General features: G+C 40.9%; 2 protein-coding genes across 4 annotated transcripts; both read left to right on the forward strand.

The window, feature by feature from the left end:
• Positions 1-630: 630 nt before the first annotated feature.
• On the forward strand, positions 631-3,264 carry TMEM70 (transmembrane protein 70). Its single transcript, XM_074577289.1, has 3 exons — positions 631-869; positions 1,375-1,486; positions 2,589-3,264. Exons 1-3 carry the CDS (start codon positions 726-728, stop codon positions 3,035-3,037), a joined length of 705 nt encoding a protein of 234 aa, XP_074433390.1. The 5' UTR covers positions 631-725; the 3' UTR covers positions 3,038-3,264.
• A 4,395-nt stretch (positions 3,265-7,659) lies between these two features.
• LY96 (lymphocyte antigen 96) lies at positions 7,660-18,144 on the forward strand. Of its 3 annotated transcripts, XM_074573637.1 has the most exons (7): positions 7,660-7,720; positions 11,228-11,385; positions 11,875-12,011; positions 13,803-13,892; positions 14,795-14,923; positions 15,886-15,938; positions 17,573-18,144. In XM_074573637.1, exons 3-7 carry the CDS (start codon positions 11,918-11,920, stop codon positions 17,672-17,674), a joined length of 468 nt encoding a protein of 155 aa, XP_074429738.1. In that variant the 5' UTR covers positions 7,660-7,720; positions 11,228-11,385; positions 11,875-11,917; the 3' UTR covers positions 17,675-18,144. The 3 variants fall into 3 exon arrangements, with proteins under 3 accessions (XP_074429738.1, XP_074429737.1, XP_074429740.1); XM_074573636.1 differs by lacking the exons at positions 7,660-7,720; positions 11,228-11,385 and having other exon boundaries at positions 11,645-12,011; XM_074573639.1 differs by lacking the exons at positions 7,660-7,720; positions 11,228-11,385; positions 15,886-15,938; positions 17,573-18,144 and adding an exon at positions 16,014-16,205 and having other exon boundaries at positions 11,645-12,011.
• Positions 18,145-18,408: the final 264 nt, after the last annotated feature.

Here is an 18,408-nt window from a genome sequence, read left to right on the forward strand (position 1 = left end):
CCCAATTCAAGACGGACAGGGAACTGCTGGAGAGGGTACAGCAAAGGGCTACAAATATGATCAAGGGACTGGAGCACCTCTCTTATGAGGACAGGCTGAGAGACCTGGGTCTGTTTAGCCTGCAGGAGGCTGAGAGGGGATCCCATCAATGCTTATCAATATCTAGAGGGCGGGTGTCAAGAGGATGGGCCAGACTCTTTTTAGTGATGCCCGGTGACAGGACAAGGGGCAATGGGCACAAGCTGGAACACAGGAAATTCTGTCTGAACATGAGGAAAAACTTTACTTTGAGGGTGACAGAGCACTGGTACAGGCTGCCCAGAGAGGTGGTGGAGTCTCCAACTCTGCAGACATTCCAAACCCGCCTGGACGTGTTCCTGTGCAACCTGCTCTAGGTGACCCTGCTGTGGCGGGGGGTTGGACTAGATGATCTCCAGAGGTCCCTTCCAGCCCCTGCCATTCTGTGATTCTCTGTCTGTGCCCATGGTAGGGGGGTTGGAACTAGATGGTCCTTAAGGTCCCTCCCAACCCAAACGGTTCCGCGAGTCCGTGACCCGCGGCGGGGCCGTGCTGCCGCATGGCCGGGCGGGGGCGCGCCGGAGGCGGCCGGACCCTTCCTGCCTCCGGAACCAAACCGCGGGGCCGCGGGGCGGCGGCGGCTGCCGTCCCCGGTTGCACCGCTCCGGCTTCCCCCCTACGCCGGCCGCTGCGGGACGCGGCCCGACATGCTGCTGCTGCTGCGGGCTGCCGGCTGCCGGCCACCCACCGCCGCCGCCGCCGCCTGGCTGTGGGGCGCCGCTCACCGCGGGCCCCCGACCGCCGCCTGGCGCCGCCGGCCCGCCCTGCCCGCCATCGGGGGGGCCCAGCAGGTGGTGGGGGGGGTGGCGGTGAGGGGAAGCGGCCCCGCTCCCCCGGAGGGGCCGGCCGGGGGCGGGTGGCAGTGCTCGGGTTGGCGCGTTTTTGCCTTGCGAGAGAACTTGGGGTCCTCTCAAAGGACGGCTGGGAGCCCCGCGGGGGCTGCGGATGGCTCCCTGCAAGGCTGCACGTGAAGTGATCGCAAGCTTAAAAATCGTCAGTGGGGCTGCAAATACGTAACGCTAATCTGGGGTATCGAAATAGAAGATGATTAAAACAGTCAGGCAGTGTATTAGTTGGAGTTTGTGGCGTGCTTTGTGGTATTATTACCTAACTTAATCCCTAATTTAAGATTCTGGGAATAGGTTCAGGGCAAGGAGAAGCTTCGTGTGTGTAAGCACATGCATACATATATATATACACACATACCTACGTGTGTGTGCATATATCTATATGTCTATGTCTAAAGTGTAGATTGGTACTGATGTTGATTGGCCATGTACTGCGTTCATCTTTCAGGTCACATCTTTTCAAGGAGTGGCTGTTCGCAGCCTCTGCACATCCAACCCTCATGAACACCCAGAACATGGAAGATTAGTTTATAAAGGAAATTTGGCAAAGGCAGTGTTAGGTATGTGACTTGAGGTGATTTGGATTGCATATTTTTATTTAGTGGTGTTTAATGACTTTAAAAAGCAACATTATAAAAGAAAATGTTCTTCTTTCCAACTCTGCTAAAACCTGGATCTGCTGTACAGGAAAAAATATGTGGTGTTGGTGCTTGGTTTCTGCTTCTACGCTTAGGTGTGCGGGGAGTTCTGTAGTTACTGTGCACCTCTGTAAGCCCTCAGCCTCCTTCTGTTTATCTTGCAGCCTTTGGAGTGTATTACCCAACCCAGCAGTAAACGAAGAACAGCTGTAATTGCTATTTGCATTCTGTATGCTTTCAAATGCTACTGAAATGTTCCTGAAGGAGACAGATACTATAATGAAATGCACTATCTGTAATGAGACTCTTGATCTTTCTGTGACTAGTTAATGTTACAAAGACCTAGTAAAAAGTAATCCATTGGATGTTTTCTGAGATGCATTTTTGAAATGTGTCTTAAAGAGCGAGGAAGTATGTATTAACATACTTAATTATTGCAGCATCTTAGACTGCTCATTCTCATGGTGGCTTAAGGACTGTGGGTGATCCACAACACTGCCTACTATGCATCTTTCAAGCTGTGCTCAAGATGGCTGTGGGGTACTTGTCAGTATTGAATAACCTAGGTTTTTCAAGTTACATATGGTGGGGGACCAAGCAAGTGTCTTTGTAATGGGCACTGAGCGTCAACATGAGTTGAAGAGAGCAATTCCCAGTCATAGCTGTGATGATTACCATTATGTGTGTGCATTGCTGGAGTCAAGTTTCTTTTGAAATCAGTTTCCTATCTGTGAAGTGAAAACTTCATAGGTGCGCATGTAGGTAGTAGCTGACTTCATCACAGAAATGCTGCCAGCTTTGGTAAACCCAACATGAACATATAAACAAACCAGAACAGTGGCAAGAAGACAGGGTTGACCTTTCAATGGTTTCTTTGTGAGCTTAAAAAACAAAAAAAGTGGATTTTCAATAAGTTCAGCTGTTCAAGTAATGCCATCAATATATAGCAGAGCATAACTAATTATAGAGATAATGTTACTCATAAGTATTAACCTTTGTTTTCTTTCTGTTTTGTTTTGTGTAGGTGTGAGGTTTTTCTCTTACTCCACCAGCATATTCAACCTGTTCATGATGCCCTACATCGTGCTCAAAACTGGTATTGGATTTGAAAGCCTGTTTATACAAGCTGCCTTTTATGGGTTGATTGGGTTTTTTACGTTTGTAACACCGGTTACTTTGCATGTCCTTACAAAAGGCTATGTGATTCGACTCTATTATAAAGATGAAATGGACACGTATACAGCCATTACATACAATGCAATCTTGGCAGAAAAAGCAACTGTTTTCCATCAGAAGGATGTAAAGATTCCAGACATCACCAAGATGTTTACAACATTTTATGCTAAAACGAAATCGATGCTTGTTAATCCAACGCTTTTCCCGAATCCTCAGGACTATAACCATCTCATGGGCTATGACAAATCCTTTTATTTTAACTTAGAGGAGGAGAAGGAAACTGAGGAAAGGAAATAATTTGAAGAAAATGAATGTCACTATCATTGTTCACGGTGCAGTGCTATATATGTGAAAGAATGTAAAATTCTATTAGACTTTCTTAAGTATCAGATAGCTAGAGTTCTCCAAATGCATTTTGGAATGTATAAAAAAAAGCTTATTTTTTTTTTAAACTCATAAATCATGTAGGGGTTTCTTCAGAGTTGATGACATAAAACATAGTAAAAAAATATGCTTAGATCTGTCTTGGCTTGTTTGTTCTTGGCTTGTTTTTTATTGTTAGCTCTCCAGGAGAACTGTAAAATGCACGGGCTGTGCCAGTCTCACCATCTTCATTTCAAAAGGAGCTGTTCATAGAAAAAAAAAAAGTCATCAGTCCTCATTACCTGTCACGTACATAGTTAAGCTTTTAAGCCTTAAAGATTAATTGTACTTAACAGGAGTGGAGATGGCTTTGACTTCCCTTTGTGAGAGCATTGGTATCCAGGAGGAGTCTACGGAAAGCAGATGGTGTTGCTAGTTTCTGCAACAGCTGCCTGCAGGCCCCTGGAGAAGATGGGGAGGAGAATGGCTGTGTCACAATAATCTCTAGCTACTCATGGCTAATATATGGTTTCTTAACTCTATAGAGTCCCACTCCGAGCAACCCTGTCCCCAGAGGTGGAGAACAAGAAGCCTGTCTTTTGTTGGGTGGGTGGAAGCACCTTAGCATAAGACTTGCTTTGTGAATATCCTGCTGAAAATGTGCTGTATTTGAACCAACTTAAAATACTAGCAGCTAGAGGTTAAAATGGACTCTGTCAACATTTATGTGAGGTGGAGACACAAAAGGGAATCCCCTGTCAAGAACTGTTTAGATCTTGTGCCTTTAAAAAACATCTCTCTTGATTTTTAGCACTGCAAAGCAAGCCACCCCTAGCTCAAGTGAAAAGAGGATTAGATCTCTTCTGTGTGACTAGACTGGGTACTTCTGCACTTTGAGTATGTGGAAATTGGATGGTTTTAGCCCGAAGAAAGGTTCGTCACATATTGACAGAGTATTGACACATACTTGTTTTCAAATCATTAAGGGCCTAAATATTTTGAAGGTTAAAAATTTCTGAATTTAAAAAAAAAAACAAAATTCAAATTAATCCTTTTGTATTAGCAGCGCCCTTTGTAATAAGTAAATCTGATGCTTGCTACTAATACTGCAAATGAAGAAAAAATAATTATAGCTACCTTTACAGATATTTCCAAAGTTCTAGCTGAAAAAATGTACTTAAAAGTCGAGATGTCTTCCAAGACTATTGTTTCAGTTTCCTGTCATAGGATGACACTATAGGTTGTACTAAAGCATCAGTGCTTTTAAATGTTGTTTTTCTGACTGTTGAAATTGCTCTCAATGTACTTTCTGAGTAATTAAAAAACAAATTGTCCCATCCAGATACTTTCAGGGCAATTCTTTTGTGTTGATACAGCTATAATTTTAAAAGCCTGATCTAGCCCATTAAGCCAGTATCACTTCACAGGTAACAATATATTAAAAAAAAAATAATTCCATAGATTATATTGAAGAAGTGAGGCCAGTAGCAAGCAATTCTCATCACCTGGTTGTACTACTTGTCTGTTGAAATGTTCTACATCTAATGAAAAATAGTCTTTCCATTCTTTCCATGTCTGATGCGTTCACTCTCTTCTTGTGCTTGTGGATAAAGTTAACTTTCTCTTTAAATGCCAAAACGAGGGAGAACGGGAAATAGAGCTCGCAAGAGAAAGTAAAGGAAAGGCCCCAGATTTATATTTGTATAGCCCTTGAGCAATGTCAAAATCCTCAGCCTTTTATTCTGACTGCAGAAAATTTTCACTGTTAAATTTGAGAGGTGGCCGATTCAGATTTAAGCATCAATAGAAAGACATTTCCATCCCAGTGCTGTTTCTCAAAAAAAGTATGAAAGCTAAACATTCCTTCTATTTCTTCTATCTCTTTGTCTTCTGGCAGTGAAATATAAGCTAAGCTAGTAGGTCTAGTTCTGACACATAGATAATTTAAAAAAAAATATTTAAAAATCCAGATATCTACCAGAAGATAGATAAGGATTCTGGTCACGATGTAGTCTCAGAAAAGTATTTTATACTTCCAATGTGCAACTTGAAAATAATGGTAATTCCATAGCTTTCTTTTAATAGTACTTTGTGTTCAAGAAAGGGAAGACCAAACTTAATAGAGACGCACAATATTCTACCTGCTTCTACCTTGTTTGCTGCTAGCTTGGCAAACTCAGTTTGGGAAACAATCAGGTTGTAAATCTTAAAATCATAATACTTGTTATGGTTGCCAAATAAATATGGCTTCGGCCCCATCCCTGTTTGCGTTTCCACCTCTGCCTGTCCTTGTGTATAATCCCAGGATTTTCAGGTTTGGCTTTTTTGCAATTTTTACTTATAGCATGTACTTAGAATCGTTTAGGTTGGAAAAGACTCTTAAGATCATCGAGTCCAACCGTTAACCTAGCACTGCCAAGTCCACCACTAAACCATGTCCCCCAGCACCACATCTACACGTCTTTTAAATACCTCCAGGGGCAGTGACTCAACCCCTTCCTTGGGCAGACTGTTCCAGTGACTGACAACCCTTTTGGTGCACAAATTTTTCCTAATATCCAGTCTATACCTCCCCTGGTGCAACTTGAGGCCTTTTCCTCTTGTCCTATCGCCTGTTACTTGGGAGAAGAGACCGACCCCCCCCTTCTCTACACCCTCCTTTCAGGTAGCTGTAGGGAGTGATAAGGTCTCCCCTCAGCCTCCTTTTCTCCAGGCTGAACAACCCCAGCTCCCTCAGCTGCTCCTCATAAGACTTGTGCTCCAGACCCCTCACCAGCTTTTTTGCCCTCCTCTGGACCCTCTTCAGCACCTCAATGTCTTTTTTGTGGTGAGGGGCCCAAAACTGGACACAGTATTTGAGTATATTTGCACACATATGTGACTGGTTTAGATCCCTGCAACCGGGGAATGGTGGAGTCTAGTATTCAAACAACTGTAGTTTGTTCTTCATGTTAGAAAAAAAACGAAGGAATGGAAAGGTAATCCAAAAACACTTCTAGATGCATTCCTCTTTGGGTTCTGAACAGTCTGTCTTAATACAGATATTTATAAAATATCTGCAGTGGGTGCATTTCCAAGTGGGGAACTCTGAAATTCTTGGTGTCCTTCTAAGGTAGGAAACGTGCATAAACCAAACCAGGCCCTCTTGCTACTGACAAATCCTGCAAGAGAATTGACTGTAGCATTGTCGTGGTTTCAACTGACAGATTGCTGTCAAGTCATTGCCAAAGCCTGGTTTTTGGCTCCACGTCCTTCACAATCCTGTTAATTTTGTGAATTACTGTTTTCTTCTGGTTTATTTTTCTTCAGTTTTATACACTTGGTGAAAAACAGTTCTAATTGCAGAAGTATTACTACCTGCTAGCATTTTCACCCCTGGATGTTGCTGATGTTTCCTTGGATGTAGGTAACTTGTGTACACCATGGAAGAAACAACTCATTTATAAGACCTAGAGAATGGGCTCATACATGTGGAGATTCTGAAGGAAATAGTGATGTAGAAGCCCAGTCTTCTAAAATATGTGACTTACGATCTGTCTTATTTGCAAGGCTCCGCCTGCTATGAAGGTTGCCAGTTCCTGCAGCCTTTCCAGCACCAACCAATCACTTGTCCATAGCAGCTGGGTATCACATCTTACCTTGGTACCAGTTTCATTCAATCTGGTGTGAAGACCAGGAAAGTTTGAAATGACTCAAGGCTCTTTCCTAGACACTTGCTTCCTGTCCCTTTCCAGCCTTAAGAGTTTCCAGAGAAGGTCATAGATGACTCCTTTTTTTTCCTAGGAAAACAGACAGGATACATGCAAATTTTTAGTTTCAGCCTTTGACTATGTGGTATTTCCTTATCGGTGTCCCGCTCCTTTTTCTCAAGTTTTTGGCTTTGTCCACAACATTATTCATTAGTCCCTGTCTGTTTTTAATTATAAAGTACAATGCTTCTTGTCATTTTTTAATGTTATTTTTTTTTTAAATTAAATTATCCCACAACCCTCAGCCTTTTCTTGCAAATGTAAAAAAATTCTGATGAGAAAATTAATCCCCTTTTAATACTTTAAAGAGAAATCTTTAAAGCTCTGAAGTACTTCACACTGTTAACCACACTCTCTAAAATCAAAAGGTAACTAATTTCATTGGAGCTTGCTTTACTAAAAACTAAAGTCATCACATTGGCAAAGAAGAAGAAAATCTGAGTAGATTTTTGAACGGTACTCTGAGAGCCTAACTTAGGTGATGGAAACTTCATTAAATTCTGTTTGTGCTGTAAAAATTAAGAGCACACATGTGAATTATTACAATTGCTGAGTATAACTTAATAGGTGGAAACTTGGTAAGCTGCTGCAATTTGGTTGCCCCGGAGTTCTGTGGTCATGCCGCGGATTTCTTCATGCCCCCACGTACAACACAGGCCCCCTGAGAAATGGGACAAATGTGCTAGCGAGGAGTTGGATCCACTATAATAAGATTATCCCACAGCTACACAGACCTCAGCGAGCAGCTATTTTAAGCAGGGAAGAAGAGAGAACAAGAGCAAATGACCGCAAAACATGTCCAGCTGTCTCCATTTCTGGAATACTGGGGTGGACAGTGTTGCTGTGGTGTGCTTTCTGTCAGCCTCAGGTAGGACAGAGCCCCTTTCTTCTCCCTTCAGCCTCTGCTTTCTCTTCTTCTTGACAAGTTTAATGGTCTAATGTATACTTTAGAGTATAACTATAAGCTTTAATCTTAAACTTGGCTTGGGAAGAATAAACCATAAGCCTACTGGCAACAGACGGAGAGTTATTTCCAACATAATTGTTTCCACAGGATACCACCTGGTGTGTATTTGCTTCCCTTTAATAGCCTCCAATGGTTTAATGTGTTATATTCAAATCAAACCACTAAGCCAAAGCGCATACAGCATTTAAAATATATTAAGAATAATGCACATCACTTCTTCTTTCTTTCCACAACTATTTGCTTTCTTACTGAAATGCTGCCAGCTCAGCACTGGATATGCGCTGGTGCACCGCTCTTGGGTCTTGAATCCTCTACTTCTTTCTAGTATCCCTGGGCTTGGCTCCCTACTTCCACAATGAACACTGTCAAAGATAGGATGAGAGGATTTGTGAAGAGAGATTTACTCATGAATTGCCACAATTTTCTACTTTTTATGTTGATTGCCAAGCATGTTTTTGTTTTGTGAAGGCATAGCTTATGCCTTAGATACAGCCCCTTTATATTGGAGTGTCTTCAGCAGCAACCCTAGTCCCGGGATCAGAGGTAATAAACATGTCTGCTTCCAGCTGCAAAGAGATCTACTTCAAAAACCGTCACAAATGGTCCTGCAAGGAAAATTAAATTATTATTGCTTCTTTCTTTATTGAATAAATGTGTTTAACATCTTAAAAGAGTTTTCCATTACTGTAAGGTTTTGGTGCATGCCAAGAACTAGGACATAATTTTTAATTCTGTCTGACTAACACTTTGAAATGGAGTACTTTCCTCTGCTGTACTGGTATACTGTTATTTATTTTTCTGTGATGGAATATTATGATAATATATATTATAAATCTTTCCTGAGGGAGATTTCAGTGACTTATAAGTGCTTATCTGGTCAAAGTACTCATCTGCAGCCAACAATCCAAATACAAAGTGATTATTTTGAAAAGCAATCACAAGTTAAGCACTTTTTAGATGTATTGAGAAAGAAGATAAAAATATCATAAATTTGTTTGAGGATTTTAACCACACATCAAGGAGGAGGCTTGGAATTAAACTTCTACTCTCACCATCTTGGATATAAACAAAATGAAAAGTCATAGGTATGAAGTCCTAAATTTTCTAGACTTGGATTTGTTTTTTGTACTGTTTATTGGAGTTGGTCCCTACTGAGTGTAGTTGCAAAGGATTTTAAAATAAATGAAATGAATTGTCACAAAACTCTAGTGAAGTAACACTATTGCATAGCTCTTCCCACTTCTCTTTCTCTCCTTTTCATCTTCTTTCTGGATCAGAGTATGTAAGAAAAAGATTATAGTAAAGAAAAAATATTTAGTAAAAATAAAATATATAGAAGTTTGTATCCTCCCTCTCCAGTGCCCTTCATACTGACTAGAAAGAGACAGCAGACTCCTCTTATCCATAGTTTGGGCCTTCAGTGAGTATGACGAGGTCAGGTCTATGAGTGGCATTGATATGGGCATCAAAACCCACAAGCATCTAAAACTGAATTTGCTGAAAAGATTTTAAAATGATTGAGGTTATTTTGATTTAAGGACAATTTGACCAGACACAGTGGTCAAGGTTGTAGACTTCATGATCGTGGTCATAAATGGTATTTTAGCCCCGATAAGTAGAACTTATTGTTCCCATTTTCCCATTAGCCAGCCAGATCCCTTTTAAAATGGAGCCTAGTTATGCTGGTTTTTTAAAGTATTGGGATAGTCTTGACTTGTGCAGTAAACGTGCAATAAGGAACAGGAGAGGATTCAGATGTTTCCCCGTGTGCCTGTCTGTCTAAGCCACCAGGGGGGACTCATTCCTCATCTATATCATTTACAGCAGCAAGTGTCTGAAAAACCCCACCTATTCTTGAACCAGGTCTAGAAAGTCACCGAGTTCAGCAGAGAGCTTGTCTTCATTCATGTTAAAAGAGTTTTTATATAAAATCCTGTAAACCTGCAGCAACCTTTCCAGTCTGCCCATGAGCACATCAGCCACCCAACGCACGGTGCAGCCAAGGAAGGACAAGTCTGGCCGCAGAGGGACAGTCGTGCTTTCAGCCGGGTAATGGTATATGTCAACAGGGTACAGTCAGCGCCGTCTCACGCCCACGTCAGACTGACCTGTGACTTTTGCTAAATCTATTGGACTGACAGAAGACTCAGCAGAGAGCCTGGCTCCACATCAGTGGCCATGGCTTTGTGGTTGAAAGGAGCCTTTTTTTTTTTGACTCTACATGCACAAGGTAGCTCTTCTTTAGGGGCTGCTTCATCACTCCTTAGTGTCTGTCTCATTACTCCATTTCTTTTCCCAACTATTACAGCCTTCCAAATTTATTTCAGTTTCATTACATATTTTACTAAGCAAAATGTGGCCATTTTGAAACAGAACTGTATTATTGCTATGACTACAAAGGGCTTGTATGTTTTATAGTGTCCTATTAAACAACAGCAAAAATCTGTGTGCGATGCATGTACCCTGGAGATCTGTCAGGAAAGTTGTATTATTTTGAATTCCCACTTAAAAGCCAAATGTTAGAAGTTTCTTTCAGTCTTGAACTCTGTCAGGCCAGTGGGACTCTTCTTGTGGTCTGTAGAAAGATTTGGAAATGCTCAAGAGAATTCTCTAGCCATATTAAGTTTTCAATTTTTTATCTTATTTTGTGAATTATTACCTGCATGAACTCATTACTTGGTACTTTTAGGTAGTTTTAGTAACATTCTTACTCGCTCCCCTTCTTCTGGGTGCAATCAGTCAAGTTTCTGTGCATGTCACTGTTCCTAAATGAACTTCTGTGTTTTGTGTTTGAACTTCTGAAAACAAATTTCTTAACCTTTTGCTACTTTATCTTTAAAATATGTAAAATATTACCCTGTTGTGCACAGAATTTATGAGAAGAAAAGCTTTTAGGCACTGTGATGGGGAGTGGGGAGAGTCAGAACAATTGATTAAGTTGTTGTAGGTAATTTGTATTGAGTTTCCTGCTTAGCACAAAACCAAATACCTGTCTATTTTGTACACTGCTTCTTTTTCATAACAAATTCAATTTATGATCGAAGAGGAGCCTCCATGCATACATACAAATCAAGAAGGTAACTCACAAGAAAATAATTTGATTAAGTTCTCTAAGTCATTCTTCCATAAATTCAGTAAGTTTCCATATTTTATTATATTCAGAAAAAAAATGTAATTGTGTTTCCTGTCAGTTAGATGGTGAGTGTGCTCTCTTGAATGAGCTATTAGACTTTTTTGATCTGTTTCTGTTGTTGCAAGTTGCAGTTTTGCTGGGTTTGTGCAGTAAAAGCTGACCCAGTTTAGTCCACAGAGCTGCTATGGCAGATACAGGAAAAATGTGCTATTCTCTGTGTATTGCACTAACAGACAGAAATAAAGGGGTGTATCCAATACCAGAAGTGCTTTAAGTTTCAGCTTTGAAGACGGTAGCTGAGATGGTGTGGGACATCAGCGGTTCTACTCAATACCATGTCAGATGGTCGCGTGCAGCTCCCATCCTCACCTCCGTTTGGAAATACAACATCTCGTGACACTCCTCCAGAATGCCGGCGTGTTCTTAAAGCATGGTGAGCTTTGTAAGAGATTAATTTGGAAACCTTGTGAGAGTTATTGACTACCATATCAATAAATAAGTGGACTTATTGACTACCATATCAATAAGGGTGGACTTGTTTTTCATCGTTTATGGATTTTTCTCTTCTTTGTTACATACAGGAAACTCTGTGAGTGATTGAAATTATGTCTTAACGAATGTTACGTCTGATGAGTCAACTAAACTTGCCCTTTACGTGCTTCATAATTTTACTTCTCCTCACTTCCCCATTTCACACAGTTTTCTCTTTCATTTTTCACGCGTGGCTTGAGCTGCGTCGTCTGGGGAAAATGTAACAACAAAGGAAGAAATTCTTTTTCTTCACAAAATTTATTGTTATGTTGACTGATAGTGATGCAGCAGGGTTAATTAAGATTGCAGAGAATTTGACAAAATAACCAAATAGTCCCTGAAAACATGTGACTGAGGATGACTGTGCTAAATTTTTGTTCCTCTTTCCCAGAGCAAAGTTTTATTACATCGGATACTGAGCCAAAAAAGTAACCATGTTTGGACTTTTTTTTTTCATTTTATTCACCCCTGGAGTCAGTGAATTTCTTTGTACGTCGCCAGATCTAGAAATGTCATATACTTTTTGTGGTAAGTAAAAAATAGCTTATTCTTTTCTTACTGGTGTTTGCACAATAATTACTGTAGTCTGAGAAAATGTGAACTTCCTTTCAAATTTGTTTCTTTGATGAATACAGAAAAATAAAAAGAAGTTCAGCTGGAGTATATTTCTGTTATTAATTACCCTATTATAAGAATTATACTGCATAGGCATAAATATTACCACAACGCTGGTTGCAGCAGCTAAGAGAGAAGTTTACTCCCAAATAAAGCAGGCATGGTTTGATTCAGGAAATATTAGAAGATGAGGGATTTAAACTTGTTTTGCAAGTACTGTATTGCATAAGTTATCCACATTGATTTAACCAATATATTACAATGAAAAGCTTTTAGTATACGGAAAAAAAAAGGAGTGTGATATTCTGCCAGGCTGGAGGATCAGCCAGGCTGTGGGACAACATGGCGTGCCCCTTCTTGCTGTGTCTGTGTTGTAGGCCACTGGATCTATCTAATCTAGTTCACTGAGGTTTTTTGGTCCATTCTGAAAGAACTTTGGCACCTCGCTGGTGTCCATGTTGAACAGGCTCGGTGTGCCCATGTGGACCCCGTGGCCACAAGGTGGGTTTGGAGGAGATATTTCGCAAGGAAAGGCCCATGTCTTTTGAAAATCTATGTGCATTACTAGTGTATATCACCTGTTAAATAGCTATATAAACTGAGGGTCAGGAGGGGATGTTTATTTTGGGTACTTTGCTTTACATTAGTACTCATGTTAAAAAAATAACGAGGCTAAAAGTGGTGGTACTTCATCGTGCAAACCAAACCGTGGAGACCACAGTGAGTTTTGTTTGCCCTTTTTTCTGTCGCAATTTCCCATGCGTAGTGGGCTCCGAGGTGAGCCGCTGACTGCTGGTTACCAACAATCAGCCATTTTCCCTTTGCACACCCCTTGCTTTAATCCCCAAAACACAAGGCGGAATCCCTCACTGTCAATGACCCTGCCATCCCGTTGGCTCCCACAGGATTAGCACGGGGAGCATCCCCCTGTCCCAGCCTGCCCCCAGGCCCCCGGCAAGCAGGGCATTTCTTCAGCATCAGCACACCAGAGAGGGCAGAAGCAAGCTGAATTGAACAGACTTCTTTCTAAAAATGAAAGTAAAAATAAATAAAAATACTGACTGGAAACGCTTCCAAAGGATTAATTTTTTTAAAAAATTAAAATATCAGCTAATGGGCTCTAAACTGGATGAGATACAGGTTGTATGATGCTTTATCACACTGCATCTGACACGGTGCATTGTACAATGCTAGGTGGGTCGGGTCACTCACAAAGAAAACCTACTCAAAGTCTCATTTACATTATCCTGGAAAATATGCTGGTACATTAAAAACATTTTTAGCTGTCGTCATCAAGTTTACATAGATTCCATGGTTAACATAATAAGGGATATTTTCAGCAGAGGACCATGCTGGCTTGATGCTAATAAAAACTTTGTATAACTTCAAAAGAGAAATAAAGGTACTTTGGCCTCTCAGTTTTGTGTGCAAAATATCATCAACCAAATAATTAACTTTTCTTGCTACTTGAAGAAATATTATATTGGTTTTGCCCTCTAAGCATATAAACAATTTTAAATGTAATTAAAAACATGTTTAATATTTACTATGGATATTTATATGAGAAAATTTTATAGTGTATACCTAATATTAAATACATTTTAAAATGTGTATGTTTATAGTGAGCATGTACATATGTACGTTTTTATTGTTTTCCTGGAGAAGCCTATTCACACTACCAATATGAAATACTTTTTCCTGTAGATTCTACAGCTCATGCTTTCATGTTTAACCTGACACCTTGCAGCACCATGAACAGACCCGTCTGGAAGGCTACTCTTTCCTGGATTCCAAGTGAGTCCCTCTTGACTAGACAATTATATTCTGCAAATGCAAAAAGCTGAGACACTTCATCCTAAATGCCAAATGCTTTGGGAGGTCAGTTTCTGTGATTAAAAACGGAATAGATGAATTACAGTGTTGGACAGAAATGATGATTTGTGGAAATAAGCGTGTTTGAGTTTTACTTGTTGGAGCCATTACCAGAGCTCTGCACAGTAACAGGCACTGTACATGCAAATCTGAGACGGTTTAGGTGCACATGCATTTGCCTGGAAGAAGCAGACAAGATTTGCAGCACACAATCTCTTCTGGCCTGAGAAGATCCAAGACATTTTAAGGAGAGAGAATATCATTAGGCTATCCAAGCATGGCAGGGCTTCTACTAAGAATATGCACGTTCCAGAAGCTGGAGATGGGACTGGATTTTGTATTCAAACGCAACTTTAATCTTTCGACCCAGCTTTAAGCTGTCAACTTGAGTTACTTATGAAGTGGCTGTATCATAAACTTCACCTTCTGAGTGAAAACTCTGGAGCTGGACTAAGTTTGCTTCCCTAGAAAGATATCTTTATGGTGGCTACCAGTATTCAGGACAGTTTGTTTGCAACACCTGCTTAAAACTAGAGTCCTCATCAGAGTATTTATTTGGGTTAGTTTTGGAGCCGAGTGAACTCTTTTGTCTTTGCTGAAGAAGTTAAAATAAATTTTGAAATTGTTCACTCAAATATTTTTTAAGACCAGTGCTTTTTGTTGAAAACCAGCTTTTTGTTTTTCTGGAAGTAACAGTTTTCAAGATATGCATTTTTGTTGGTTTTGGGGGGAGTCTTTAAAAAATATTCTATTTCAGAGAAATCTAATTTTTATCAAAATAATATGTCTGCATATATGTTTTTCCTTCCCACCTTCTTAACTAGGAAGTGACATCACCTTTTTGAAAGTTGTCTTCAACGTTTGGTATGAAGGTGCCAGAGCGCTCCACTGGAAAGAAGTCGTCTGCAGCGGAGCTGATGACGAATACGTAGAGTGCTCAACGCTGAAAGGAGGTCAGTGTGGAAAATACACGGTGCCTTTCCCTTGCCTGCCAGGTTCCCTCCACAACAGGGCCATATCCTGGCAGCCCTTTTTCACCACTAAGCAGATTTCTGAAAATACTGATAGATCAACCCATGCAGACAGAGTTTTCTTTACAGAGCCTAGACCCCTTCACCTTGCTTGGCAGGCAGCAGACTTCAGAAGAGGCAGTTCTCCAGTGCCAGGACCCCACTAGAATAGAGAATTTCCAAATTCTACACTTTAACATGCATGTACTGCAGTTCCCATCTCTATAAATTAGGATTACTAATATCCTTCATCTCATTATGACACTTTTATTGTCAACATCTCTAAAATGACATGGAAAGACTGCATTTGACTGGACTGCACGCAAAACGTGAGAGGAGTGAGGGGCACTACTAATATCCAGAACACAATTTATTTACATATGTGTCTGGGTGGGTTTTTAAAGAGATTCTCTACATCCATGAATAATGCTTTTTTAGTTAGAGAAGAGTCAATCCTGTTGTAGGGGCTAACCAAAATTATCCCGATGCAGACCCAGATCCAGAGAATTCAGACTGGATGTCAGACTAAAAGGCAAAAAGACCAGGAGGGACATCAAAATACGCCATTCGTGTTTTCCTTTCTTTAAAAAATGAATAACAGCTCTCTTCGGTTGTCATTCAGCTGAACTACTATTACAAGTTAAATTATTGGAGTTATCACAGGAGGATGGGTCTGCAGGAGATGTTGCAGGGGCACTGTGGTTAATTTCTATTTTCTAACATGTGGTTTAGACAAATAGAGCTCTGGGAGAAGAAACAGGTGAGGGCTTTATCACTGGAAGGGTGAATGGCATTGGTGGTGCTGCTGAGAGATATACCATATTGCTTTGAAGTTATTTAGGAAATCTGATTGATGGCTTTATGATTAAGTAACCACTTATATTATAATTATGCCTGTTTTACAGAAACAATTGCAACAGAGTTTGACATTAAAGGTGCAAGAATAACATTTCCAAAGGTACTTTTCAGTATTTTATGTAAAGAAATAACAGTAGTAAAATAACATACTTACTTGTATATATTTTCGGGGAAGATATGTTCGCTGAAACTCTAAAAATCAGCAAAAGGAAATGTCAGAAAACTTTTTCATGCTTGAAGTGATGACTTTGGAATGGTAGCAGCTCTGAAATGCTAAATGTCTTCAGGTTATTATTCCTCTATTATTCCTCCTTTATCTTATAAAAGACAAGACCGAAAGTATTAGTTAATGTCACCTTAATAATTGCATTTTGTTTGGTAAATTATTGTGTTTCCTTTTACTTGTTTGAGTAAATCCATCCATATTCTTTCCGCCCATTTCATTCTTTATTGTACGTTCTTTTCACACGCTGGTCTGTTGCTCCCTGAAACCCTTTCCAAAGGTTTGAAGAGGGATAACAATATCCAAAAGTAAAAGCACTGCAGCACCAGTCCTCAGGTTAGCACCCTCTCATCCAACACCCGCCTCGTCAGCCACATGAGCCTTCCCAAGACCCTAATGTCAGTCTTATTAGTCCCCACAAATGTCACTAAGGAGCTCCTACTGGCACAAAATCTCCAGCCTCCCCTTAACTCAAAGCTCATGGGCCTCTAACACTGTTGAACTCAAGCCCAGCAGCTCTTCTAGCCCCAGAGCTGGTAGTAGACAGGAATCTCCTCTGCCGTAAGCAGTCCTCCTATAGATGAGGTGCTTGTGGCAGACTTGGTGCTTCCTGATGGGACTCTGCCAGACCAGGAACCAACCCTAATCATAGCCTTTAAAGTAAACGGGAAACTCTTGCACGCCTCCCAGTCTTTAGCTTAGTCCTAAGAGCCCTTCAGCTCCCAGTTTGCCATATCAGAAGAGGAAGGTGGCAGATGTCCAAGAAGGTAGGGTAAGACCTGGGTTCAGTAAGGGCCACCAAGCTATTGTTTATCCCAGTGCCTACAAAAATCTGTCTGTGAGAGGGTGTGAAGATGGGTAGCGAGACAACAGCTAAACCCGTGACTGTCCAGTACAACAAACTGTTACAAGACTGGTCAGAAGCTGTGCGGTGTGTAGCCTGGAGGATTTCCCTGGGACTGGCTGTAAAATACGGAGGCTGTTGTTGCAGCTACCTATGGTCTGCCTGTGGGTATTGGGGCAAAAAGGGGGCAGGAAGCAGAAAATGGAAGTGTTGGTAGGGCTGAATCCTTGCTAGCTGTCAGCTATGAGGGCTAATAGGGTTACTGCCTCACAGTGGGGACAGAAAAAGGCCCATTGCTGGAGAACGCAGCCCGGCGTATCAGCTCAGGTAATTCCCACTTGTGGAGAATTGTGGAAAGCATTACCCAAGAGAAGGGCTCTGGAAGGGGGAGCAGGCACCCTCGGGAGCACAGGACTCACTGGTTTGAGAGAGGCCCCTGGCAAGGGCAAGCTGGACCACAGCCTACTGCTGTTCCTTAGTACCCCGCTCATGACAAGAAAGTTGAGCAATATTTTTTTGTGTATACATATATCTGAATATACCCATGATTACAGTCCCTGATGGGAATCTTTCTTTTTACGTCTTAACAGAAATAACCAGAACCATCTTGGACATGAACAAGCAGAATTATGCACTAATTTTCTTTTTTTTTCTTGCTTGCTTTTAGGGCGATTATAACATTATTTTACAAGGATTCTCTGATGATTCTGAGAATAATATGGTCATATGCTTGAATTTCACCATGATAGTAAAACAAGACTCTTTCTGACTGGGGCAAACATTTCAAATAATTCCAGAGCATGGAGGTTGCTTCTGCAAGCAACTGGAATACGAGCTGACAAATAATAACCTCATTAATTTTCCTGAGGTAGAATTCGTCAGGTACTGTCTGGAAAGCTATATGATGGATAGTCTTATCCATTTATAACACTGCTGTAATCAGGTGCTCAGCCAATGCATGCAAAATCACTGGGAATTGGGCGTCCTGATTAATCCACGGAATAACCCTGACTGGATGTCAGGCTGAGGACTGCATTTCGGTGCTGTGCCTTGAGTTATGAAAAAGCCGATTCCTTCAGACTGCGATAAATTAATACAAGAAGTTTTGAAGTGTAAGAATTGGAAGTTGACCAGTACTCAGTTTAAAATATAATAGCAACTGGATCTGGGAACCCTGTTGGTTTGGGGTTTTTTTGTTGTGTTTTTTTTTTTTTAACAATAAAACTTTTTTGTACAGTCAAGTTGAGAAATGGTTTTTATTCTCCTGTTATTTTCTGATTATCTTTAGAGGGTTCCCAAGGTTCTGCTCCATTTGCACTGAGCTGAATCAGAGGAGTAACGATTTGTTACATGGTGCTAGCTGATGTGAATAAAATCCAAAGGCGTTTCCAGTTACGCTGATCTGGTATGGCTGAATTTCACCTTCCAGAGCTGTAACCACAACCTCGTAGTGTGGTTTTAGCTCTTGCTCGAAGTCCAGGGGGCAGAGACTACACAAGCTGT

The sequence above is a fragment of the Larus michahellis genome, chromosome 2 (assembly GCF_964199755.1).
Source record: "Larus michahellis chromosome 2, bLarMic1.1, whole genome shotgun sequence".
Classification (NCBI taxonomy): Eukaryota; Metazoa; Chordata; class Aves; order Charadriiformes; family Laridae; genus Larus; species Larus michahellis.

Bases quoted from the DNA above. Each gene is read 5' to 3' on its own strand.
- TMEM70 (XM_074577289.1), top strand. From the start codon at position 726: ATGCTGCTGCTGCTGCGGGCTGCCGGCTGCCGGCCACCCACCGCCGCC. The intron at 870-1,374 runs GTGGTGGGGGGG...TTCATCTTTCAG, and splicing joins CCATCGGGGGGGCCCAGCAG to GTCACATCTTTTCAAGGAGT. The intron at 1,487-2,588 runs GTATGTGACTTG...TGTTTTGTGTAG, and splicing joins TTTGGCAAAGGCAGTGTTAG to GTGTGAGGTTTTTCTCTTAC.
- LY96 (XM_074573637.1), top strand. From the start codon at position 11,918: ATGTTTGGACTTTTTTTTTTCATTTTATTCACCCCTGGAGTCAGTGAA. The intron at 14,924-15,885 runs GTCAGTGTGGAA...CCTGTTTTACAG, and splicing joins GTGCTCAACGCTGAAAGGAG to AAACAATTGCAACAGAGTTT. The intron at 15,939-17,572 runs GTACTTTTCAGT...GCTTGCTTTTAG, and splicing joins CAAGAATAACATTTCCAAAG to GGCGATTATAACATTATTTT.